A 25,570-nucleotide genomic window follows, 5' to 3' on the forward strand; every position below is an offset into this window, starting at 1 on the left:
ATGTTATTTTCAAAATTTGGCCTTCGAGCATTAAATTTCTGCCGACCAATAATTTAAATAAGCAACATTTATACAGCTCTGTACTATTTAACTAATGAAGAGATGGGTGATAAGTTGCAAAATGGTATTTATGCTGAAAAGCACATTTCATGCTGTTGACTACCATTTATGCTCTTCATATATAAAATTTATTGAGCAGAGAAAATAAGACATATAAATACGTATATGCTCTCTGTTCTGCATTTTTTTCACTTTTGTATGAACTTCATATGAACTTGCAATGAAAGAGCAAAAATATAATTTCTATTTCATATAAATCATATAATTAAGTCATTGAAAAAATTATTACAAAAATATGAGAAACTTTCATACTGAAACATTAAGCAAAAAATTGTTTAACCCGTACCTAAAAGTTCTAATAAAAATACTTGGAATGGTTATCTCTTTAAGTTTAATCGAAATTTATCCCCAGATCTAAAACTTAATAAAACAAGTTTCTCTTAAAAACACAAAAACATGGTTAATTTATTACTAAATTATCATCTATCAAAAATTTCTAGCTTATGTTGTACAAATAGTAAAAGTATTACTTAATTAATACTATTTCGATATTTATTAAGTTTTAAAATTATTTACTTTTTTGTTCAGAAACTATTTTTTTAAGTATTAATGTACATCAGTTACTATATATTAATATAAAACTTAACTATATAACTAAAATTTATACAATCTTATATTAAATAACTTTATTCAAGCTTAAACATTTTTTCATTAATTTAGCTTCTTAAGACTTGCGTTTACTACTTAACATAACTATATTTTTCAAATTTAAAGTTTATTACTTAAAATTCTGATCATGAAAAAACAAAACTACCACTAATGTCATAGAAGTTTTGCAGTAACCCTATTTGAGTAAAATACTTGTAATTAAGAAAGAGAAACGTAATATTTAAATTGTATGCAACTATTTTTTCTTTAATTGTTTTTAACTAAAAATACTGTTGTAGATTTGCCTATATTCAGAAATTATTAATATAAGAAAGTGATAAAATTTGGCAATATATATAAGTAATGGTCAAACATCAAAAACTTTTTTTTTAAACTATTATCTTTAAATTTCATCATTAAAAAATGGAAATAAGTTATTGAAGAAAAATAAATCTTTAAACACATGGCTCTATAAATACAAAAGATGTTATCATTATTGCTGGGAACATTAAAAAAGTTGTAAGCTTAAAAATCAATTGTTAAAAACAAACATACACAATTAGACACGAAAAACACCAAGTTTGTTTTATTGAATTGTGCAGCACCACGAGTTCATTTTCTTAGCCTAGAAATAATACGTGATTGAAGACTTATGTTATAATATGACATAATTTGGTAACAGTTTATTAAAAAGACACAGCTTATATTTAATTAATTTAACATTTAAGTAAATACAACAACGATTGACTTACTTGTTTATAAAACATTTTAGATTGGTCTGAAAGTTGATCTGATTTAGCAACAAGATCGTCTATTTTTTCACCACGTTGCATCAAAGACTCCATCGTTTCATGCTAAAATTATATTCAGTTTTTATTTTAATTAGCGGAGCTTAATTCAACATTGACGAACTAAACTTATCTTAAAAACTTAAACTATACTAACAAGTCACGTGTTTTCGCATTAAAAAAAGGTTCAACGCCATACGTAGGTACTTAGATACTTGTTGTGAGAAATTTCTGGATTTTCTAGATATTCTGGGGTTTGTATTAAAGAGAGAAAAAAGATCTTAGGTGCAATTTACGGGGGATTAGAAAGTTACATTAGATGCTCTTGGGTCTGTAATGTGTGGGGAGTTCATTTTTATTTTCTGAAAAAGAAGCGTTTATGAAAATGAGTTTGGAAAACCCTTGCTGTAAAGTTTTGTTTTCTAAGAGTTTTAGCAGTGGTGTTATGCAGTTCTTATTTGTATACACCATTTTACAGTTAAATGTAAAAATAGAGTACACAGTAGATATTTGAAAAATATCGGAGGAAGAGATTTCTTATCAATTTCTTCGAAGGGTGTGTTATAGAAAAAACAAATTGGGAAATCCTGATCTAGACTGTTAAAACGTTTCCCCTATCCTTTGTAACACTACGGATTTACTACAGTGCAACTGTAAAATTGTGTTTTATAAAACTTACTTTTTGTAGCAACATTTAAACTGTAGATGTATGGTTGAAGCAGATTTAAAAACAGGAATCAATTCAAACTAAAGATAAATATATCAATCATATATTTATTCTAAATTTAGGCAGTCAATCAAATTAACCGCTGAACAAATTATCAAACTTTGATTTCTATTCAAATTGAATTGTAATTGAAAATTGTATTTGAATAAGAATTGGAGTTTAATAATCCGTTCAGCAACGAGACTGATTAACTGCCTGATTTTGTAATAAATATATTTTTTAACTTTAAAACTTTTACTATTCTAGCAACTATCAATATGCAATATTTATTTCAAAAAATTAATTTATGCCTAATAATATTTCAATTTATTGAAGCTTTAAAATAAAAAAAAGTGGTACCAAAGAACTAAAATATTTTTTAAAGACCGAGGCAAATTTGAATGTTTAATGTCTCTTTTTTTTTTATAGCTGTGCTTCAAGACTTATTCAAGTATTATGAACAACTTAAAAAAGTATTTTAGTTAAATTTCTTATACGTAATAAATATTTTTAGACTATATCAACAGTTATTCTTTTAACCTACTTGTTAAATTTCATATCATTTCCAATAACAGTTAACAGTCATATTTATTTTCCTGTAACTCTACTGAGTTTTAATTTTTTTAAAGCTGTTTTATAGTTAACACGTGTTATTTTTTTTATAAGATTAATTTTTTAATACTTCAATTACAAAATAATAGTAGTTGATACAAAAAATTAAGCAGCATAGCATTTTTGCACAATTCACTTGAAAACTTATTTTCAACACGAATTTAAAAAGAAATTTACAGATAATAAGTTTTTGCAAACTATTTTTAAAAACTACACCTAACAGATCATACCAAAATTATTTTTGTGTCATCTAACTCTGATTGAACTTTACTCATTGCATCAGCTTCCTTTGGGTCTTGATATTTTTGCAACACTCCTTCTAGTTCATCATAATTAATAGTTCTGTATAAAATACTGTATAGTAATATGTAAAAACTAGAATAATACCAAGTCAGGAAAAAACAAACAATATTATCTTAATTTTAAACACTAAAAAAATATCTTACTCAGTTCAAATACAACTTTTTTTTGTTAATAATGGCATATTTGCTATTTTTATTTATTAGTGGAAATTAAAAGCTAAAACAAACATGCCAAAATTTGTTGATATACTTATCTTATACTTTTTATACTTAAAATATTTATTTGGTAAACTAAATTTTGTTTAAAGAGCCGGTCAGTGCTTAAACTTACTAAAAATTTCTAAAAAAATAAACTTGAAAGTCGAGGAAGTTGGGTGATAAATTAAGGGCATAGGGGGGGGGGGGGGGAGGGATAAACACCCTTTTTGGTTTTTGATCTTATTTTATATAGTTTTTACTAAGCTACAAAATGCTTTTTACAGAATTAAAAAAATCAAAATAATATTTGAGATATAGCCGGTCAAAGTCGGAGGCAACAATAGGTTCCTAATGGGAGGCGCAAACTAAAACAGCAAAAATAGACTTTTCACTAAAAATCTATTTTCTCCAACGTTTTTGAGATAATTACCTCAAATTTTTAGGAAATGTTCCTTGATATATTTAAAATATTCTGTCGGGAGGAATTTTTGAAAAATTAAAAAATAAATATTTAATATAAAAATAAACAAAAAAAACATTTTTATTTTTTAATTTTTTTAAATTCTGTTCCGACAGAATTTTTTAAATATTGCAAGGAACAGTTCCTGAAAATTTGAGGTAGTTATCTCAAAAAACGTAGGAGGAGATAGATTTTTAGTGATTTCTAGTTATTTGCCGTTTTAGTTTGCTCCTCCCATAAAAATCCTATTGTTGCCTCTGACTTTGACCGCCTATATGTCAAAAAAAAATTTGAATTTTTTAAATATGTAAAAATAATTTTGTACCTTAGTAAAAACTATATAAATAAGACCAAAAACCAAAAAAGGGTGCTAACCCCCCCCCCTATGCCCTTAAGCAACTAGTTAAACTATTGAGAAAAAAAACAAAAAATTTCTATTCAAATTAAATTGTTAAATTAAGGTAAAAGTTAAGTAACTAATTTAGTAATATATGAGAATATCAGAACTCTAAGAATAAGAGCTAAATATTAGAAGCTATAAGATTCGAAAACTAATTATCTTTTATAAACATGCATATCTACGGTTTAAACATTTCAATATAATTGTTTTATTTTAAGAGTATAAACTATGTAGCTAAAAATAAGCTGAAATCTTTTAAAAAATACAAAAAAAAAGTATTGTCTTAATTATTTATTTAATCAAAATATACTAAATAAGAGCTGTAACTAATTATAACGCACTAAACAGCCTTTTAAAGGTCTAAACCAGGGTTTCCGAAATTGAGCGGTACCGGTCCTTAGAACTACTATTTTCAAGTAAATTACATATTTTTTTTTCATATCTTTTCTCATTTAACAACTACATAGGTCATAGATAAATGGAATCCCTCTCACCATTTCATAACCTGACATATATGCCATTTGGGATCATAAATTGTTTGTAAAAATCTATCATATTATTATAAACTATCACATCATGATACTTCCAATTGTTTTTTGAAAAGTCATTTAGTTAGACTAAAAAATAAAATTATATTAGAGTCAATTTTTCAATAGCATAAAAAAGTTGTTGTTATTAAGGGCATAGGGGGAGGGGGGGATAAACACCCTTTTTGGTTTTTGATCTTATTTTATATAGTTTTTACTTAGCTACAAAATGCTTTTTACAGATTTAAAAATTTCATAATAGTTTTTGAGATATAGCCGCACAAAGTCGGAGGCAACAATAGGTTCCTAATGGGAGGCGCAAACTAAAACAGCAAAAATAGACTTTTTCACTAAAAATCTATCTTCTCTTACGTTTTTTGAGATAACTTCCTCAAACTCTCAGGAAATGTTCCTTGATATATTTAGAAAATTCTTGCAACAGAATTTTCTAAATATATCAAGGAACATTTCCTGAGAGTTTGAGGTAGTTATCTCAAAAAAAGTAGGAGAGATAGATTTTTAGTAACTTCTAGTTATTTGCCGTTTTAGTTTGCGCCTCCCGTAAGGATTCTATTGTTGGCTCCGACTTTGACCGGCTATATCTCAAAAATTATTTTGAAATTTTTAAATCTGTAAAAAGCATCTTGTAGCTTAGTAAAAACTATATAAAATAAGATCAAAAACCAAAAAAGTGATTACCCCCCTATGCCCTTAACTAAGGTATATTTTGTAAGTTACGTTTTGAAATCAATATTTTCTTTTTGAGCTTGCACTACTAAATTAAAAAAAGTAACTTTTGATTATTATGTACTCACATGATAATCAAATATTTTAAGTATATGTAGTGTTGGTAGCTGTCAAATTTGCACGAGGGGACAAAATTGCACGAAGATATTTTTGCACAAAGGGGCACTTTTGCAGGAGTTGAATTCTTTTTCTTTTTTTTTGTTACTGTTACCCCTAACCCTTACCCTCGGTCAGTATTTTTTTTTTATCACTGTTACCCCTAAACCCTAACCCTTGGTTGGTAGCTTTTTTTTTCTGTTTTTTTTTACTGTCATGCAAAATTGACCCTTGGTGCAAAATTGTCTTCCTGCAATTTTATTCCCTCGTGCAATTTTGCGCCCTTGTGCAAATTTATCACGTGCAAAAGTATGTTCAGGCAATTTTGTGTACTCGTGCAATTTAGTACTCTCGTGCAATTAAATAACCTTGTGCAATTTTGTCTTTGTGCAATTTTGACCCGTTTCCAGATAGTGTATATGCAAATTAGTTAATACTATAAGTATTTGATAATCACAATAATTTAAGTATATTGTGCGGCTTAAATAAGTTACTTAGCATTAACTACTAAATGTCCGAAATTCATTATAACAGAGATTATTATAATGTCAGGTTTCAGTTAAGATTTCAGATAGGTAATGTACGGTCAAAATCCAGTCAAATTTCGGCCCGCTAAGTAACTTGAAAAATACCTGTGCAAAACAAATAAAATTTAATTTTTTGATTCTTAATATTTTGAAATATGCTTTCAATTTGGTTTTCAGTTCACAATAGCACTTCCTAGATCACAATAATACTAGATCATTTTATTACAATTTTGCTAGAGTTTTTTTAATTTCTTATATGTTAGTTTTTTAAACAATGCAGCCCGCAAGTACATTTTTTTTTTAGTCCACACGATAAAGGATTTTTTAGTAAATATGACATGTTGACGAAAAAAGTTACTAACCTAAAGGGTTCATTAATTTCAAAACAATTCATATTTCAACAGAATTAGATTACAGAATACATAAGGCTTTCTAATAATTAAGCATTTTAAAACACTTTACCAGGCTTATAATAAAATAACTGCAAACTATTTTCTCAAGCCCTGTAAATTACTTTGAACACAGCCCAAAAGTGCGTGCCTAAGAAGTACCAGTCTAAATTACATTTCAAACACATATTTTTGGCTCAAAAGTGCGTACTCAAGAGGAAAACTACTAAAATCATAGGGGAAAATTTTTTTCAAACTTCTGAAAAGGGGCGATTTCGTAATTGAGTTTGGGAAACCCTGGTCTAAACTAATACAAAAACATTTTTTTACAACATTGAGTTATAAACACTGCTAAAATTTTACTGAAATACAGTCATAGATTCTAGAAACTATAACCTACTACTTTTTTCTCTGAACAGATTTATTCTTTTATTTGTTTCGATCAAAATTAAGTTAACAGTAGACCAAGCAATTATAAGTATAATACTAATGTATATGTATTAAGGCCATAAGGGGTGTCCAACATTTTTTTTTACAAAAATTAACTTTGGCCTTTATATGAAAGCTTTAAGTACAAACTACAAGCCAGTTTTTATAGAATTCAAAAATATCATTTAACTTTTGAGATATTTAATTTTTTGTGAAAATTTGCCTATATAAACGTATAGACCGCAAATTTTTTGGGGTCAATTTTCTCGGAAATATTAAAATTCACTAAAAATCTATCTTCTCCTTCATTTTTCAAGCAATCTTCTTCAAATTTTCAGGAAACGTTCCTTATTATAAAAGGAAAAAAACGTTTCTTTAGAATTTTAGTAATTTAAAAAAATAAAAATTTTATTGCAAAAAATAAAAAAAAAAGTGTTATTTTTTCAAAAAAAAATATATTCTTACAATTTATTTTTAATTTCAGAGTAACGTTTTTTTGTTATTGTATAAAGATTAGACTGAGAAAGTTTAAAGAAAATTGCTTGAAAAATGTAAGAGGAGATAGATTTTAAACGAAATAGTCTTTTTTTGCTGTTTTAGTTTTCCCTTCCCATAGGAAACCTATTATGCGGCCCAACTTTAACTGGTCGAATCTTAAGAAATAATTTGATTTTTTAAAAACAACAAAAAGTATCTTGAAGCTTAGAAAAAACTCTTTAAAATAGGATCAACTTGTAAAAAACATGGTTAACCCCCCTATGGCGTTAATTGTGTGTGAGGAATACAACATGTTTATATTTTTATGTAGATATATTCTATTTGATGCAAGTGCAGGACTAGAACTAAAGTTTACTTAAATTACCCCATATTTAAAAACGCATCTAAGCTAGCTCAAAAATTCAAAACAAAATTAGCTTCTCAAAATTGAACACTTACGTCATGGAAGAGTTTTGCCATTTTTCTTTTGGTACTTTTGACCCAAAGTCTTCAAGAACCTAAAAAGTGTTTTTTTAACTAAGAAGGAAAAAATATATATTTACTTACTATAAAGTACTTACTACAAATAAAAAAACATACTTTGCTTAGAACTGTAAAAGCTACTCTAGATGGGTACTCCTTATCAGACGTAATCACACCTGCTAATCCATCTCCTCTGACATAAACATGACAAACTTGTTCCTCTTGTTTTACAGACTGACGTTGACCAGGTTGTGTTCTTTCTACAGCAACTTTTGTAGCAAACGTTAAGAATTCTCCAATACTAAAAAACATAATATAATAATGTAAAAACTACAGCATCCAATAATTAATGGTATACTCAACATAAAATAAAAGTAGAAAAATTGATAAATGTATTAATATTTTAACATATAATATATAACAAATGTATCCAGCATAACAGTCAAAATAAGAAGTATCATAGGTTCAGTTTTTTTTCAAACAATTAAAACTTAAAGTAGTGTGAGTGTTTGTGTCCTGGATAAGACATTAAACTGTATCTGTGTTATATGACTCAATAATTAAAAGGTTTATTTTGTACATCAGGTCCCTAGACTAAACCTTTTGATCATAATTTTTTTGTCATTCAACAAACAAAAATCAGAACCCCTCAGTTCAAACCCACAATCATTTTCCAACTACGCACAATTCCAACCCAATCAGATCCTAGAACCGCTTACCGACCAAGGGTAAGGGTTAGGGGTAACAGTGATAATAAAAAATAAACTTAAAACAAATTTAAGTATTATAATTTAAATTATAATAAAACACATATAGATGGAAAATTTAAAAAACAATTTAGTGGGAATTGTGTGCAGGTGGGAATTGTTAGTATACCGAACTAAGCAAATATCATTTAATTTTCAGACTAAGCAAGTACTTTGAAAAGTATGGCGGAACTTATTTACAATGAAAAACTTTGTCATATTTACTTTTTCTAAAAAATTAAAAACCTGGTAAGTATCTACTTTCATGTTGAGTTTTAGAGCTAAGTTTTTATTTTTTATTTCACAGCTTCATAGACATATTATTAAAAAATTATAAAACAGAAGATATTAAAAAAAAACTATACCAAAAAGTACTTTCTTAAAATTTAAATTTAATTATTCTATTTATTCAAATTGTTTTTATTTATGATTTTGTCAAGGCTTTATATATTTAATGTTTTTTTTGATAACGCAAATAAAGTACTAGTAATAGTATAAGTATAAAGAGCAAAAATAATGAAGTTTCTAAAATTTAAATTAGTAAAGTTTCTTAATAAATAACAATTTACTAACTTAAAATTTATTATAAGCTAAAGCATGCTACAACATCTTCCAAAACAATTTAATTACTATTTCATGTTGAGAAATCATTTACAAAGTAAGATTATATGCTATCACTTTTATATCTAAAACACTTCTGTTTATTTATTATTACTACCTACTTATTTTATAAAAAGTACTAAAAATAAATGAAGTTAAAAAATGGTTTGTTAACTAAATAGACTTTTAAACTCTATTCAAAATTTGAAGTTTTATAACTAATGACACAGTTGCCAGTCCTTGAAGCAAAAAAGTAAACCTAGGTGACTTAAAACTAGCCTGAGTTTATAAAAACTTTTTAAAATAGTACTAGCCAAAAAGATGAAAATATTTACAGTAAAAACTTATGTAACTCAATTATAAAAATAATAACTTAATAACAACTTAAATAAATAAATATAAAATATCTAAATTCTTAAAAAAAAAGTCTGGGTTTTATAAATAATGTTCAAACTACAGTCAAAATGTCAGTCTGAGTTTTTCAAAAAAAGTGAGCCTGAGTTAATCTGAGTTTTTTTAAAGCCTAAATAAATTTTTTAGCATTTTCAGTTTTCAATTATCTTAACAAAAACCTAACCTCTCTTTTTTATAAATCCTTTTATCTCTTTGGACCAGTGTGCATATAATATATATAAGTGAGCACAAGAAAGTCTTTGAGGTAAAAAATCAACTTGAATAAATGCATAGTTAGTTTGGTTCTATTTTTAGTTTGTAACATAATACATCTTCTCAATTTATAAAACAAAATTGTAATTTAGTAAGAGTATTTGTTTAAGGGCATATTGGGGGTAAATCACTTTTTTCACAAATTGATCTTATTTTATAGAGTTTTAATTAAGCTACAAGATGCTTTTTACAGATTTTGAAAGCTCAAATAACTTTTGAGATATAGCAGGTCAAAGTCGAGACTACAATAGGTTCTATATTGGAGGCGCAAACTTAAACGGCAAAAAAAATACTATTTCACTAAAAATTTATCTCCTATGTTTTTTGAGATAACTACCTCAAATTTCAGGAAATGTTCCTTGCATTATTTAGAAAATTATGTCGGAATACAACTTTTAAAAAATTAAAAATCAAAATTTTATAAAAGGTTGAAAAAAAACTTTTTATTTTATTTTTATTTTTGTTCCAACAGAATTATCTAAATATTGCAAGGAACATTTCCTGACATTTTGAGGTAGTTATCTCGAAAATTGTAGGAGGATATTTCTAGTTATTTCTAGATTTTTAGTGATTTCTAGTTATTTGCCGTTTTAGTTTGCGCCCCCAGTATGAAACCTATTGTAGTCTCCGACTTTGACCGGCTATATCTCAAAAAATATGTTGAGTTTTTAAAATATGTAAAAAAAAGCATCTTGTAGCCTAGTTAAAACTAAATAAAATAAGACTAAATTGTGAAAAGGGTGATTTACCTCTCCTATGCTCTTAAATCATTTAATAATAAAAACTTGCTATAAATAAATATTGAACAGTAAACCAGCTAAAATTTGTCATGGTAAGCTAATCTTGATTCATTGAATAGTAACAAAATTATAATTTAAAACTTACTTTTTTCGGTAAAAAAAATTAAAAGATTGCAAATCAGATGCTGACTTTAAAGGTGTCACAGTACCATCTTTATAGAAAATTGCAATTCCCAAAAGTTTGACCATTTTAAGCAAATTCAAACTAACCTACAAAGTAAAAACAGAATTAAATATAATGATATGTAATTACATGAATGATGAACTATTTGAAAGGATAGAAAACTAAATTAAACCTTAAATATCCAACCTAAAATGAATAATATCTAACCATCTACTTTAAACTAAGTTTTTAGAGCATTAAAGAGCTTTAATTTAATACAGTCTAGAAAATAATTAAACAGCAAAGTGTTATTAGTGTGAATAGTAAACTTTTTTGTTTGTTATCATATTACTTATACATTCTAAACCTATTTTCTAAAACTTAAGTTACATATATTTTTATTCGAAAAATTTATTTTAGTCTGTTATAAAACAACCAAATTTCAGTTATTAAAAACCTTTCAGCTCAAAAACAATTTCTTATAGCATCTTTCTATTATGCTTAAAATTAAAAAATCTTATTTTCCGTTCAACTTCAAAACCTTCCTAAAAACAACAATTTATTATAACATTATTCATTAAAACAGACAACAACTTAACTAACTTAACTAAAAAACAGCAAAAAGCTGTCAAACTAATAAAATAATTTTAGGTCTTTTTCTAGGCAGAAATAAATAATAAACTCTATAGTTTTTATAATTTTTTCAATTTTATCCTTTAGTTTTGTGTAGATTTTTTTAAATAATATCTCCTGAGTTTACTTTGGTTGGAAAACCCTGAATATACCCTTAAAGTTCTTAAACATTGTAAAAAAGCATAAAAATTTTATGAATTGCTGGCAAACATGCTGGCAATATATAATCAGTAAATTAAAGCCTATCACTAGAGATAATTCAATTTTTGGGCGTATGAAAAGTTTAGAAGGTAAGAAACTCATGTAGGGGTGAACAAAGTTCAATCTGAAACTTACACTAGATATTCCAGTATTTGTGGTGAGAACAGGGTTGCCACTCTTTGAGTCAAAAAAACTGTTCTAAGTGACCAAAAACTGCTTTTAGTGACCTTAAACTGCCTTGAGTCATATTGAGTTATCCAAATCCTAATGAAAAAATTTGTCTCTTGTACAAACTACCTCTACCTTATGTTCATTTAACTTCTTTATAATTAAAAAGAAGGTTGTCTGTGTATGCTTCTGCATTAGATGTTTGCTAAACTGATGAGAAATACTAATTTTAAACACTCAACATTTAAAGTTGAAAACTATTGAGATTAAAAAGCAAAATTTGTGAATAATTTTATATAACCATGGTAGTGAACTTTTTTTTGAAAATTTATTGACTTACTTTAATCTTACAACATAATGCACTACCTTGAATGCATATTTATTTACTTAAATGTTTAATTTTTACTAAACAGTTTGATATAAACTAAAATCATGGTAAACATTAATTTCAGATTCAAAACAACAACTACAATGTTATTTCTAAGAATAGTGAAGTACTAGCCACAAGGCTAAAAAAATCTTAAATAAGCAATAAAAAATCTTGAACAAAATTGGTTAAAAAAATAACATAATATTTAAACTGAATCAACTAAATCTCATTTTAGATCAAGAAAAAAAATTATCCTGAGATTTTTATAAAAAATCTAAAACATCCTGAATTATCCTGAGGTTTCTAAAATTTCAAAATATTCTGAGTACTTTGGAGTATATGGCAACCCTGTAAGAAGCATTAAAATAATAAGTCTCAAGTAAGTTTTAAAGCAAATTGAAAACTTACACTAGATATTCTGTAGTTTGATATTAAAAGCATAAAAAGAAGTTTTGTGTTTGGGGTAAAAGTTTTTTTTTCAGTTAAGTTTGCAGAGACTACAATTACTGTGAAAACCACTGGCTTAGCTTAAACTATACAAATTAAGATCAAGCTGAAGTTATTTACCTCCCTAGGGCCTTAAAGTTTTCAACAGGGTGTCCACTAGTTTTTTTTTGAAATTTCTTCTAGGTTTTAATTTTTTCAAGTTTTTAAAAAGTACAAGTTTCCTTGTTTAGTTTTAGTAGAAAATTAAATGTGAGTCTAAAGATGTATTCAAATAATTGAAAAGGTACGAAGCTACTTGAAATGTGTTTTATAAAAAAATAAATTTAAAATGATAAACAATTTTTTGTGTATTTCTTTTCTTATCTATTCTTAAGTTCATTATTTACCTGCAAAGTTGTTTAAAAATCCAGGTTTCCAAGTTTTATAAGCATTATATTAAGGTTTTCATAGGGTATTTTCCTAGTTTTATTTAAGTCCAGGTTTTTCAAGATTTCAAAAAAAAATCCTGCGTTTATCTTATGCACTCAATATTAGTTTTCTTGTTTTGTGACTTAAAAACTTTGTTCTATTTTAATAAATTTAAAGAGCTAATGTACATACAAACATTTGTATCAAATTTATTGGCTTATTAAGACTTCAGTTTCTTTAGGTTTAGAGTTGTCTTTATCAATCAATAAACCATATTTTGTTGCCTTTGTAAAGCTCATATATTTTAACTTACTCAATAGCTAAAAAATTATATGTGTTATAGTAATTATGAGTTCTATTGATACTGCTCAGATCTAAAATTAAATTTAAGTTCAGTTGTTAACAAAAACAACAAACTGCAAAACTAACATAATTAAAAACGTACATAAAATTAAATTATTAAAAGAAAAGTTAACAAAAATTAACTTACTTATGCATAATAACTTGTTGTGATAAGAATGAAAATAAAAACTTTGCTTTAAGAAAAAAAAAATTGAAAACAATCATTTAAAATAAAAATATATTTTTTGGACACACTTATAACAAAAGTAACAATAAGTACAAAACCAAAAACACTAATTAAATAGATCATTAATTTTAATAAAGAAAAAAGACCTTGGTTTGACACTTTTTCTTAAATAAATAACTTGGCAAACTAACTTTTTTTAATGATAAAACAACATCAATCTCAAACTATACCCCTTGCAACCATATACCTTTTGTAGGGAAAAGTGAGTGTTACAATATGAGAAATTTACCTGTACCATTAATATCTAACTTAAAAATATCCAAAATTGAAATGAACTTAAACTTATTTTTTTTAACAATAAAAAAACCTTGGTGACATGCCATTTGGAAAACACTCACAAGGCAAAAATCCCAACACTAACAACCAAAAAGTGTGGGAAAATCATAAAGCTCAAATCCCAAAGCAAGTGTTCACAGCGCTAAAACAAAAAAAATCACATCAACAACCCTACCATGTGATTACTTTCATCAGAGTGAATCATAATCAGTTGTTGAAAAAACACATTAACTAGTATTATAATGAATACATTAACCTTTAATTAATAAACAACTATTTTACTGTAATGTTATTCAGTAAAAAAAAATCAAAAAAATATTTAAATAAATCAAAATATCTGAAACTTGTATAGGCAGAACAAAATAAAGTATAAAGTAAGAAAAAAAAAGTTATTCATAATAAATATATATGTACAGCTAACAAACAAAATATAACAAACCAGAAAACAGCAAATAAACAATCATGCATACCCATTCAAGTTATTTTTCCTTACAAACAGACCAAAACTAATTAACTATAAAATAGAATAAACACACACAAAACTGACACTATTAAATAAAACAGGTGACAAATACCAACTAAAAACAATAAATTAATCTGCATGTAACACAATTTACACATTAAAGCATTTTAGACTTATTTAGTATACTGGCTCAACAAAAACTTTTAGAAACTGTATCTAAATTACAATTTTTTTTAGGTTTTTAAAAGTATTGGAACACTAGACCACAACTTAGGACCCAAATACCTGAAAGAGTTTAAGCCAAGCCCTTTTATTGGTCTTTCAATTACAAACTATAAATTTTTAAATGTCTAGTATTGTGTGTATGAATCATAATTACTGGAGTAAAGAAGTGTGATTAACCTTAAATAAATTATTCAGCATAAACTTACAAAGTTGCAAATTAAACACCTCATTAAATTTCAGAATACCAGTTTTAAACAAACAAGAAATTTGTTGGAGGCAAGCAACAAACATACTAATTATACTTATTTTTTGCATGCTAACAATTGGCTTCAAATGACAACTTACTAGCAGGACCACCCAAATCAGATACACAACACTGGATATGGGAATAGAACAAACTGTAATACACCATTTTTAAAGTACAGTGCTTATTCATTAATCAGGACACATTGGGCAAGATTCTGTAAACATGTCCGTATAACTAAAATTTGGGATAAGTAAAAAAAATAATATTTTTCATATAATAGTATAAGTGCTGCATATATTAAAAAAATTATGCATTGCATTAACTTTAAATTTCAATTTCAAAAAAAGTTTAAATTTTGTTTAAGAGGAAACATAAATTAAATCTAGCATGAAAAACAAAAAATAATGTTAACCTATCTCTTTAAATAAAAATTAAATAAATTAACTAGAAAAAAAAACAGACATAAAGAAAAACAAAAAACTTTGACCAAGTTTAAAGTCAATTTAATGGATACATATCACTCCTAACAAACTAGTTTTTATTGGAAGTTTTACTAAAATAAGAAAGAATAGACATTTTGGTTTATAGTTTTTTCACAACTTTCAGCAGAAAACTCACTGAATTTGATAACTTGTGAAAGTTTTTGAATAAAATTTTGTGTTTACTATATATATTTTTTTTTCAATAATTTTGATCTAAGGCACTTTAAATGTGCCTTCTATTTCATCTTGTCATCTAATACCACACCTTAGTATTTAATATTTTCACTCTGGTCAATCATAAAACCATTTACCTTAACACTGAATTCACTCTTTTTTGCAGTTCTATTAAACAGCAAAAACTTTGTCATTCCCTTGTGTTACTTGCACTTCATAACTACCAAATAAATATTTTATATTAAATTTTAATTTTATATTTAATTTTATTTAATTTTTAGATATTTCATGCATTTTTTGTGATTGCTTTTGTAGAGAGGGCAACAAAATAAGTTTAAATGTAAATTATCATAAATATCAAAATCTAGGGGAGGAGACAGTGTGGAGCGCCTTTTTTTCAATGTATATATACATATATATATAACTACTTTTTGAGTTTTTGTTTTTACTTTTTCATTATTGTTTTAAAGTTAGCTCAAAATATTAGTTACAAGCAAATGGTGCATGCAACTCATGACCAAAAGGTCTTTCTCCACACCAATCCATTGACCTTAGTTGTGAGCTTTCACATTTATTTTCTTTCTATGTTTGTTTCATTCTTTAATATGATCAAAAAAATTGTACAATAAAAATTATAGTTTTGAAATAACAGAAATATATAAATGAACTTTTGATCATCAGAATACCAAAGTAAACAATTAGTTAAAATGAACAATATATTAGTTTTAAGTTTAAAATCAAATTTATAGTTATTTATTACTACACGAAGTCATCTGATATTGTTTATGTTTTCAAACGAAAATGGACTTTTAGTTTTAAGCTAAACCCCTAAGCCTAAGAATTTTTACCCAGAATTTTTAATCTATACCCTTGTCCCTAAACGATGATAACTAAATATATTTAAAGAAAATCAATAAATATATATAATTTAAATCTAGTGTAAAATATGTAAAATATTAGCCAATCAGAAGCACCTTAGATTTTCAGCTGATAGAGTTCAAGTCTTTTCTGTTTTAAAAAAACAAACCTCAATTAAAGTGATATACTTAAAAATCAGTCTGATTAGCATATTTGATAAATCAGTAAAAGTTTATTTTTTCATATAGTTTCTAATTTCAATTATTAAAACTTTATCTTCTGATTAATTTTAAATATGTTTGAGTTAGGATGGTTAGGGATAAGGGTATAAATAAATAAATATCAAAAAGTAAAAGCTTTTAAAAAAATTGCAGACTTACCAAATATGCAAAACACACTGATCTTTAAGGGATCGAGTCCGGTCTTTTTTGCTATTACCTGAGTTTAACCGCAGCTTGATTTAGAAAAAATAAATTTGACTTCGGTTCCAATAAAGTAAATAAAATAATCGATTTTTGTTTTAAACAACACGACTAGGCAGTAAAACATCCAAAAAGTAATATAATTTTACTACTATTCATTGGTTTATATTATATGTTTACAAATATTCACACACATTTTCTCGTTACTTGATAGGTACCAACCAGGACTCAGAAGTCAGAAGCGTGTTTAGACTGGTTTTCTATTTCCTGTGCGACCCTAAAAAAAAACTTAAATAATCGTAATAAAAAAGCGATCAGTTATTGTTTTATTTCAAAATAATCTACTAAAAATGCATGTCTGCATTTTAAATTTTTGATATCAAGTAAAGTTGTTTTATAACTTATAAATAACTACATCAAAAATTACGTAGTTTTTAAAGTTTTTTGTAGAAAAAAAATATATATATAAAAATCTTATAACTACGAAAATTGCACAATTTAATAACAGAAACTTATCATTGAAAATCAACAAATCAAAAAAAAATTTAAAACACTATTTTTGAATGATTTTATAACTCAAAGATTTCATTTTCAATTTTTGAAACTTTTGACCAAACCACGTATTGTTTTTATTTTTACAACATTAGAACAACTGTAATTTACGGTTTAGTTTATTTATAAAGTTGTAAAATAATTGTTCACGTCTGCTATTAGTTTGTTTTCAACTTTTTTTTTTTCGATTTAATTATTTTATTAGCTAAATTATTTTAACTGGAACTGCTTGACTACATAACTTATTAACATATCGTTGAAAAAGTTTTTGTTTTATTAACACAACTTAACTAGAAATTTTGATTAGTACTTTATTTTTATTTTCTTACATTTAAAATAATTCGGTATTCATGTTAACTTCACAATGTAAGGCAATTTTTTTACATTATTAATAAAATTGAATAAGTTGGTTACTTATTTAATTTTTGCATTCTCTTTTACTGGTATTTTCAAATTATTTGAAATATTATGCATAATATTATGAATGAAAAACTTCCTAAACCTTAGTAGAACTGCAGCCAAACCAATACTAGAGCCCACAAACTTATTTGTTAAATCTTTAACATATAACAAAATAGTTGCTTTAGTTAAAAAACTTTAAAAAATAAAGTTAGTATTCAAAATCAAAAACTTAGTAGTTTTGTTTGAAACTTTGTAAATACCTTAATAAATATTAGATCTCAGACTTTTTTAATTTAAAGCAATTATTTAGTTTCTTGTATTAGTTAAACAGAAAATAACAATTATATATTTGAAAAATGTACTTCTTTAAAGTCTTTTTACCGTCTTGTTTCAAGTTTATATTTTCTATTATAAAAAGAAAATAAATGAATCATGAACTTACATTTAAACCATAAGCCCAATGACTAAATGGCTTGTATTACCATAGCAACAGTTTTATAGTTTGGTTTTTTTATTTTTTCAAAATCTTTTTCTCTTTTAATGGATAAATGTAACACTTCCTTTTCCCTCGCTTATATTGTTATTCTTATGAAATTTCCAAGTAGAATAGTTGCCAATTTTCTAGGACAAAACATTACACAATTACTCGAGCATAAAATTAAAATTTACATAGTTTTGTTCGGTATTCAGAACTTTGTTTTATTACAATTCTGAAAACTATGATGTCCATTTAGTTTATATAATTTCTTTGTTTTTACATAAAATAATTTTGATTCTTTTTATAATACGTTTATATACGAAAACTTTGTAGAATATTTTTTTGTTTACTAAGTTTTATTCTTTTTTTTCATGACTTTTTTCTAAAAAAGCTGAAAATTTAACAACAAATTACTTCTTAAAAAACGTTTAGTTTAATTATTTCTTCATTTGTTTTCAATAAAAATTTTCATACATTAATTAAAACAAAAGCAGTTATTTGATTTTTTACTACACTCATAGTTCAGAAAAGCTATAAAAAACCACTTTTAAAAAGGCATTGCTTTAAAATAAAAAACTTAAGTTTCTTTGATTAAGTTTGCTTGAGTTTTCGGGACAGTGCGTTATCTATAAAAGCTAATATTTTTAACTGAAAAATTTTGAATAGATAAAAAAACAATATATAGATATTGCATGCTGGAATCAAATTATTAAAATTAAAAAAGGCTCTTTTATGACCTACTTGATCCAGATCCTTTTATAAATTAATATTTGGCCAGATCCACAACCTGACCTGGATCCAGATTAGAATTGTCAAAATACTGATAGTTGTTATGCAAACTGAGCACTAAAGCAGCCTTTTGTCTGTTTTGAGTTAAAAGGTTTTGAAGTTCAACTACATTCTAATTTTTTTTTTTGTTTATTAACTATAATAGGTGTGGGTTTCTAAAAAAAGAACTGCATGTATATAAAGCAGTCGAGTTCGAGTGTTTTGTCGCTATAAACTCCTTAACACTTTAAAGCCTCCTCCTTGCGCTGAAACAAGCGGTCGGCAAACTGCGGGCCGCATTCAAAATTTTGTGTCGACTAATTTAATATAGTTTTGTTTTCAAAAAATAAAAACAACATTTTAGTCTTATCTTTAAAGGATAATCTATAGCTTTTTTTTTGTTCAAAAAATAGTTTTAGTTATGTTTTTTTAAGTACATTAAAAAGGCTCCTTTTTTGACCTGCAACTAGAACTGTCATTAGAAAGTTTAGTAAAATTTGCCACAACTTTAAAATGATTGTAACATTATTACAAATTCAATATAAATGACAAAATACCTAAAAAATTGTATTTACAAGTTCTAACAAAACGGTCATTGATTTTTGGTAACTGTTTAAAACATGTTGTCAAGTAAAAACAATGGATAATAAGCAATAAAACATTTGTAATTTTTCTTTTTAGTTTAAGTGACTTGCCTACTGTTTACAATTTTTATCTAATGCTGTAAAGGATATTATATGATAATTTTAAGTTTTTTTTTTAAAAAGATAGGAGGAGAGATGTCCGATTTTTGGAAGTGCAAAAAAGTGCAAATTTTCATAAGTTCACTCAAAGCGCAAACCAAAAAGTGCAAAGTTTCATATTTTACTCACAGTGCAAAAATTAAAAAGTACAGTTTTTAGTACCATATAAAAATATAAATACATCACACGACCAAATTCAAATTTTATAAACGTAACAAGTATGACGTTAGGATTCTAGTAACGGTAGGACTTTTTATGGGTAGTTTTAAATATTGGGTACTTTTGATTGCAGCAATTTCTGCTGAATATTCCACCAATGCGTCGCTGATTTGTTTAAAATTTGTAGCGCTAAAAAGAATAAAAAAGTTTTAATTTTTTTAATTATTATGAAACCAGGGACAAAATGATGCGATAACATAAAAAAAGCAGACATATTGTTAATAAAAAATCTAAAACAACTCTAATATTTTAAACTTTGATGTATTAAGTTAACTTGAAAAATAACTAATTTAAGTAATATAACATAAAACAGTTAGTTTTTAATAATTTAATTAGTGTTTTTATAAACCACAAGTATTAATGATTTTTTTAATAATTATATACATATAAAATCCCAAATTTACGTAAATTTTAAAATAAACCATTAAAAGAAACGTACTTTTGGGTAAAAAAATATAAAATAATCAATAGTGATTAAATTTTTATGTTAAAACTCAGAAAAAAAAAGAAAACCTAAAAACGTTATAACTTAATCAGTTTTAATAAAAAAAATGGTATTTAGTACATTTTGTATACAAAATAAACAATAAAACGTCGTTTAAACGTCATATATAGATCAACTTTTGTATGTAAATATCAAAATATTATTAAAAGATGGTTTGATGAGAAGTTTATAGAAAAATTAAGTATTTATAAAATTTAACGTTTTAAATAACAAGATTACACTTTAAAAACATTTTGATTTCTACTTATAACCCTTTAATACATAAATGACAGAATATTAAATATATGTTCAAAACAGGTTTACCAAAGAAATTAAATCAAGGTTCGTACAACCAAAAACTTTATTTCAAATTCTCATTGGTTGATAACCCGTTTAGTAATGAATTTTATTAATTCTTTGTTCTTTAAAACAATATATTTCATTTGTATTTAAGCCGTTTTCATTGAAAACACTCAGAAAAAACAAAATTTTAAATAAAAAATAACATAAAACGCTTACAAAACATCTTGATTCGAGATTTTTATCACATAAAAACAAAAAATAGTAAAAAAAATATTCAAGCAAGTTTTTAATATAAACTTAAAATAGTTTTTTTTTTGGCGAAAATAAACACAAAAGTATAGTTGAAAAAGTTTTCAAATTATTGAAAAACAAAACTCTAAAAATAATTAAGAGTTAGTTTAATAAAGGAGTAAATTTTATGAGATCCATTTAGTTTAGAAAAAAAATGAGTGTAAGGGGTAAGCGTAGGATTCAAAAAAGGTTATTAATTGTAGGTTAGAATTTTAAGCTTATACTTAGGCATAACAGTTTGAATTAGAGTAACTATTACTTTTATTTAATTTAAGTAAGTCAATTATCTTGTGTGTTTTATGTATTAACTTGTTTTGTGTATTACGTATAATTTTTGTTTTGTTGTTTTGAATTATTTTAAATACCAAGTATTATACTTGATTAAATATAATGATTAAATTAATTTAAAAATTAATTTAGTTGTTTTGTTATGTTAACAAAATAGGTACATTGTTAATTATGTTATCATATTTTTATTAAATTAGTATTTATGAATATATTTCAATGCAAAAACTTTTGAAAAATTGTTAAAATTTTTACATTAATAAACGCAAAATGTGCAGCTGTACCACAGGTAACATGGACGAGTGGTTAAGGCCTGCATTTTTGCTCAGAAACACCTGTGTTAGGGTTCAAAGCCCACCACTTCCATATTTTTATTTACTATATAATTATGTAAGTAAGCACGTATAATTATAAAAAATTAAGAAAAAGCCAATTATTATTCATCTATTACATTCAAAGAGTATCGTTAAGAAATACGCATCCGTGTATAATAAGTATAAGTTTAAGAGCATAGGGGGTTAAAACACTTTTTTTAGAATGTGATCTTATTTTATATAGTTTTTACTGAGCCACAAGATGCTATTTACAGATTTTAAAAATTCAAAACAATCTTTGAGATATAGCCGGTCAAAGTCGGAGGCAACAATAGGTTCTTTATGGGAGGCAGAACTAAAATGGCAAATAATTAGAAATCACTAAGAATATATCTTTTACTAGTTTTTTTGAGATAACTACCTCAAATTTTTAGGAAATGTTCCTTGCAATGTTTATAAAAGTCATTTCAAAATAAAAATTTTATAACAAAAAAAAAAAAGTTTTATTCTTTATATATATAATTTTTTAATAATTTTAATAATTCCTTGCACCAGTATTTTTAAATATTACAAGGAACTTTTCTTAAAATTTGTGATAGTAATTTCAAAAATGCTGGAGTTATATCTTTAGTGAATTCTAGTTATTTGCTGTTTTAGTTGTGCCTCCCATATGGAGCCTATTGTTGCCTCCGAATTTGAATGGCTTTTTCTCAAAAGTTATTTTGAATTTTTAAAGTCTGTAAAAAGCAACTTGTAGCTTATTAAAAACTATACAAAACAAGATCACATTACAAAAAAAGTGTTTTAACCCCCCTATGCCCCTAAATTTATTTTTACATTGGGTTACACTTTTTCTTAATGAATAACTGACCTTTAACTAATATTTATTTCAAAAAAAAGTGTAACTCCCCTATGCCCCTAGTTTATTCTTACCTTACACGAATGCATACTTCTTAAAGATACACTTGAATGTAATAGATAAATATTTTGAAAAATTTTTGCGTACCCCACACAGATGCGTACTTCTTAAAGATACCCTTTAAATATAAAACTTGAAAAAATTTAAATATATTTGTTTTAAAAAATTAGTGAGTATCTTACATGGATGTAACCCCCTGGCCTCAACTGTAATTTCCTTATGCTTATTTAATGAAAGAATCATAGTTATATAAATAAACAAAAACATGGAAGTGATTGTCTTTTAACCCCCTATACCCTTAAAAAAGTTCTTGTGGCAAATTAGATGTCTGTTGTTCAAACAATGTTTTAGATCCAAATACAAAGTTATAAAAACATTCAGAGGCCTAAGTTACCCTGTGAACTTTATTTTATACATTTAACCTGAACTTAATTAAAACTAACTATAACTGTAAATATTACAAGCTAATACTTCAAGAAATAATATAAATTAAATCCTAATATATACTTGTTTGCCATCCTTTGAGTCATAAAATCTTCTGTGAGTAACCTTAACCTTCCCGGAGTTTTTTTCAAATCCTTAAATACTTTTAATAAACTATTTAAAAAATTCTCCTGAGGTTTTCTTAAAAATCTTAAAACTGCTTTGAGTTTCCCAGAGTTTAAGAAAATTAAAAACTTCGTAACTTTCCCTGAGATTTTCTATTATTTGAAATTTCTCTGAGCTCATTAGTATGTGGCAATCCTATATATATTTTATTGCATAAAAGCCAATGTGAATTTGATAATTATTTAGTATGATGTTGCACCAATATCTAACTGAAATTATATTGTACTTGATGTATTCTTAACAATAATTTTTGGCTAAAAAACTATATTTATAAGTACATAAATTGAGTTATATATCATAAATTAATAAAACTTAAATATATAGTTGCTTTTATTAAACAATATAAAGCAATTAAATCTTTTCAACTTTTTATATTGATTATGATATTGTAAAACATAATCAATCAATTACTTTAGTTTGTCATAAATAAATTTTATTCTCACTCTTTATTTAAATCTTGTTTAAAACAAAGTATATTTCAGGCTAAACATAGTTAGCATAAAACATTGATTTTTAGCCTAAAATAATGGTTAGAAAGACATTAAATTCAATATAATTTCAGCTTGACATTGGTGCAACTTCATCCTAGGTAATTACTGTGAATTTTTAAACCAAAATAATGAACCCCACCACTCATAATCTTATATTAGCAGTAAAAATAAATAATCTTAAGTTAAATAATTATTTAATAATTTTTTCTCATCCTACAGATGTATTACAGTTAAATTGTATACAAATTTCTAAAACTAGTAAGGTTTAATATTTGAGAACATACTTTTGAATTTTAAACTGAGTCTTTTGCTAACTTGTAACAACTTATGGCACCAAAATAAGAAAAATAGCATCAAAATTTACGGTTGGATAGTTTTATCTCTATGAAAATAGATCAGCCAATCAGCGACACATGTGTAGAATATTCAGCCCCAGCAATTTTTCAAAAAAAAAATTACCCAATATTTTGATGACGTCATTAACTTTACTTTGGGTAGTTTTAAAGCTCAAACTTTGTAAACAAACAAAGTTGCTGTCTAGGCCTATGATAAATTCACTTTGTTTATTTTTATAAATATGAAAATGATTATACCTGAATAAAAATAATAAAGTAGTACAAAACATTTCCCTTTGTTATTAAAGTTATAGAAATATAACTTTTAACTCTGATATTTTTTCTGTAAGTTACAATTTCAAACTCAAAAACAATTAAAGCTATTTTTTTTATTTTTCCTTTATAGTTTATTTTTGATGACCTTAAGTCATAGAAAAAATTAAAACTAGTCATACATAAGTTATGTAATTCAATAAAACCTAGCATTTTTTTAGTTTGAAATCAAGCTAAAAGGGTGGTCATCAAACCTAGATGTTTCTTGGAATCTTTGAACGTTGTATAAAATCCTAGTATAACTTAAAATTCTGATCACTTTTTTTTTCTAGAAAAGTAAATAAGACTTGTAATTAAAAAAATGTGTTAAATTTATAAAAAAATGAAGGAAATTTCAAAAAAAACTTAGTGTAGTTACAGGAAGAGTGTAGATCATTTTTGCTACAACTTGATGTTATTTTACAGATTTTTAAGTAAACTACAAGTAGCCTTATACAGATTTTCAATACTAAAACAAATTTTTGAGATATAACTTGATAGTAGGAGAGTACAGTAGGTTTGTATTGTCATCTTTTATTTTGTTTTCTTTATTTTTTTTAAATATTGGAAGATATATTTCCTTAAAGTTTAAGCAGGGTTGCTAAAACACCTGTAATCCATGAACTTGAAAGTTTAAACAAAAACTGGAAAAACCTTGAGTTTGTGAAATTAGAAAAAAAAAAAAGGAAAAATGTGGTATTTGAAACAAAAATCACCAAAAAATATCTGATTATAAACTATTTCTGCATGTAAAATAATAAAATTTTGATTAGATATGATAAGTCTATCATATATATGAATTTTTATTTGTATCAATAAATTTATTTAACTAAAAACTAGTGATGTACCGGACCCATAATTTCGGGTCCGGCCGGACCCGGATCCGGACTTTGTTTTCAAATTAGAATCCGGCCGGAACCGGATCCGGACTTTTTTTTCAAATTAGAATCCGGCCGGAACCGGACCCGGACTTTTTTTTCAAATTAGAATCCGGCCGGAACCGGATCCGGACTTTTTTTTCAAATTAGAATCCGGCCGGATCCGGATATCAGACAAAAATGGCAATATCCGGCCGGACCCGGACCCGGATTGTGAGTCCGGTACATCACTAGAATAAACTAGCCTGAGTCAGAATGAGGTTTTTAAAAACTGAAAAAAAGAACTTTAATCTAATATTAAGTAGAACAGCTAGCCACAAGGTTTACAAATTTAGGTGTTATTTACAATTAAAAATCTGAAATCAAGTTCTTGAACAAAATACACTAGAAAATTACAAAATATTGAAAACTGGATCAGCTCAAACTCATTCAAAATCTAAAAGAAAACTAGCCTGAGTTT

At 25.8% G+C, this 25,570-nt stretch overlaps 1 protein-coding gene across 1 annotated transcript; it reads right to left on the reverse strand.

Moving 5' to 3' along the window:
- Positions 1-832: 832 nt before the first annotated feature.
- On the reverse strand, positions 833-10,867 carry LOC145839606 (synaptobrevin homolog YKT6-like). Its single transcript, XM_082947230.1, has 6 exons — positions 10,747-10,867; positions 7,967-8,150; positions 7,826-7,884; positions 3,045-3,156; positions 1,461-1,562; positions 833-1,333 (listed from the first exon to the last, which is right to left on the reverse strand). Exons 1-6 carry the CDS (start codon positions 10,848-10,850, stop codon positions 1,295-1,297), a joined length of 600 nt encoding a protein of 199 aa, XP_082803356.1. The 5' UTR covers positions 10,851-10,867; the 3' UTR covers positions 833-1,294.
- Positions 10,868-25,570: the final 14,703 nt, after the last annotated feature.

This window comes from Thalia democratica, chromosome 6 (assembly GCF_965202585.1).
Source record: "Thalia democratica chromosome 6, ktThaDemo2.hap1.1, whole genome shotgun sequence".
In the NCBI taxonomy this organism is placed as follows: Eukaryota; Metazoa; Chordata; class Thaliacea; order Salpida; family Salpidae; genus Thalia; species Thalia democratica.

Bases quoted from the DNA above. Each gene is read 5' to 3' on its own strand.
- LOC145839606 (XM_082947230.1), bottom strand. From the start codon at position 10,850: ATGGTCAAACTTTTGGGAATTGCAATTTTCTATAAAGATGGTACTGTG. The intron at 7,885-7,966 runs GTATGTTTTTTT...AACACTTTTTAG, and splicing joins CTTTTACAGTTCTAAGCAAA to GTTCTTGAAGACTTTGGGTC. The intron at 3,157-7,825 runs GTAAGTGTTCAA...TATTTTATACAG, and splicing joins TGGCAAAACTCTTCCATGAC to AACTATTAATTATGATGAAC.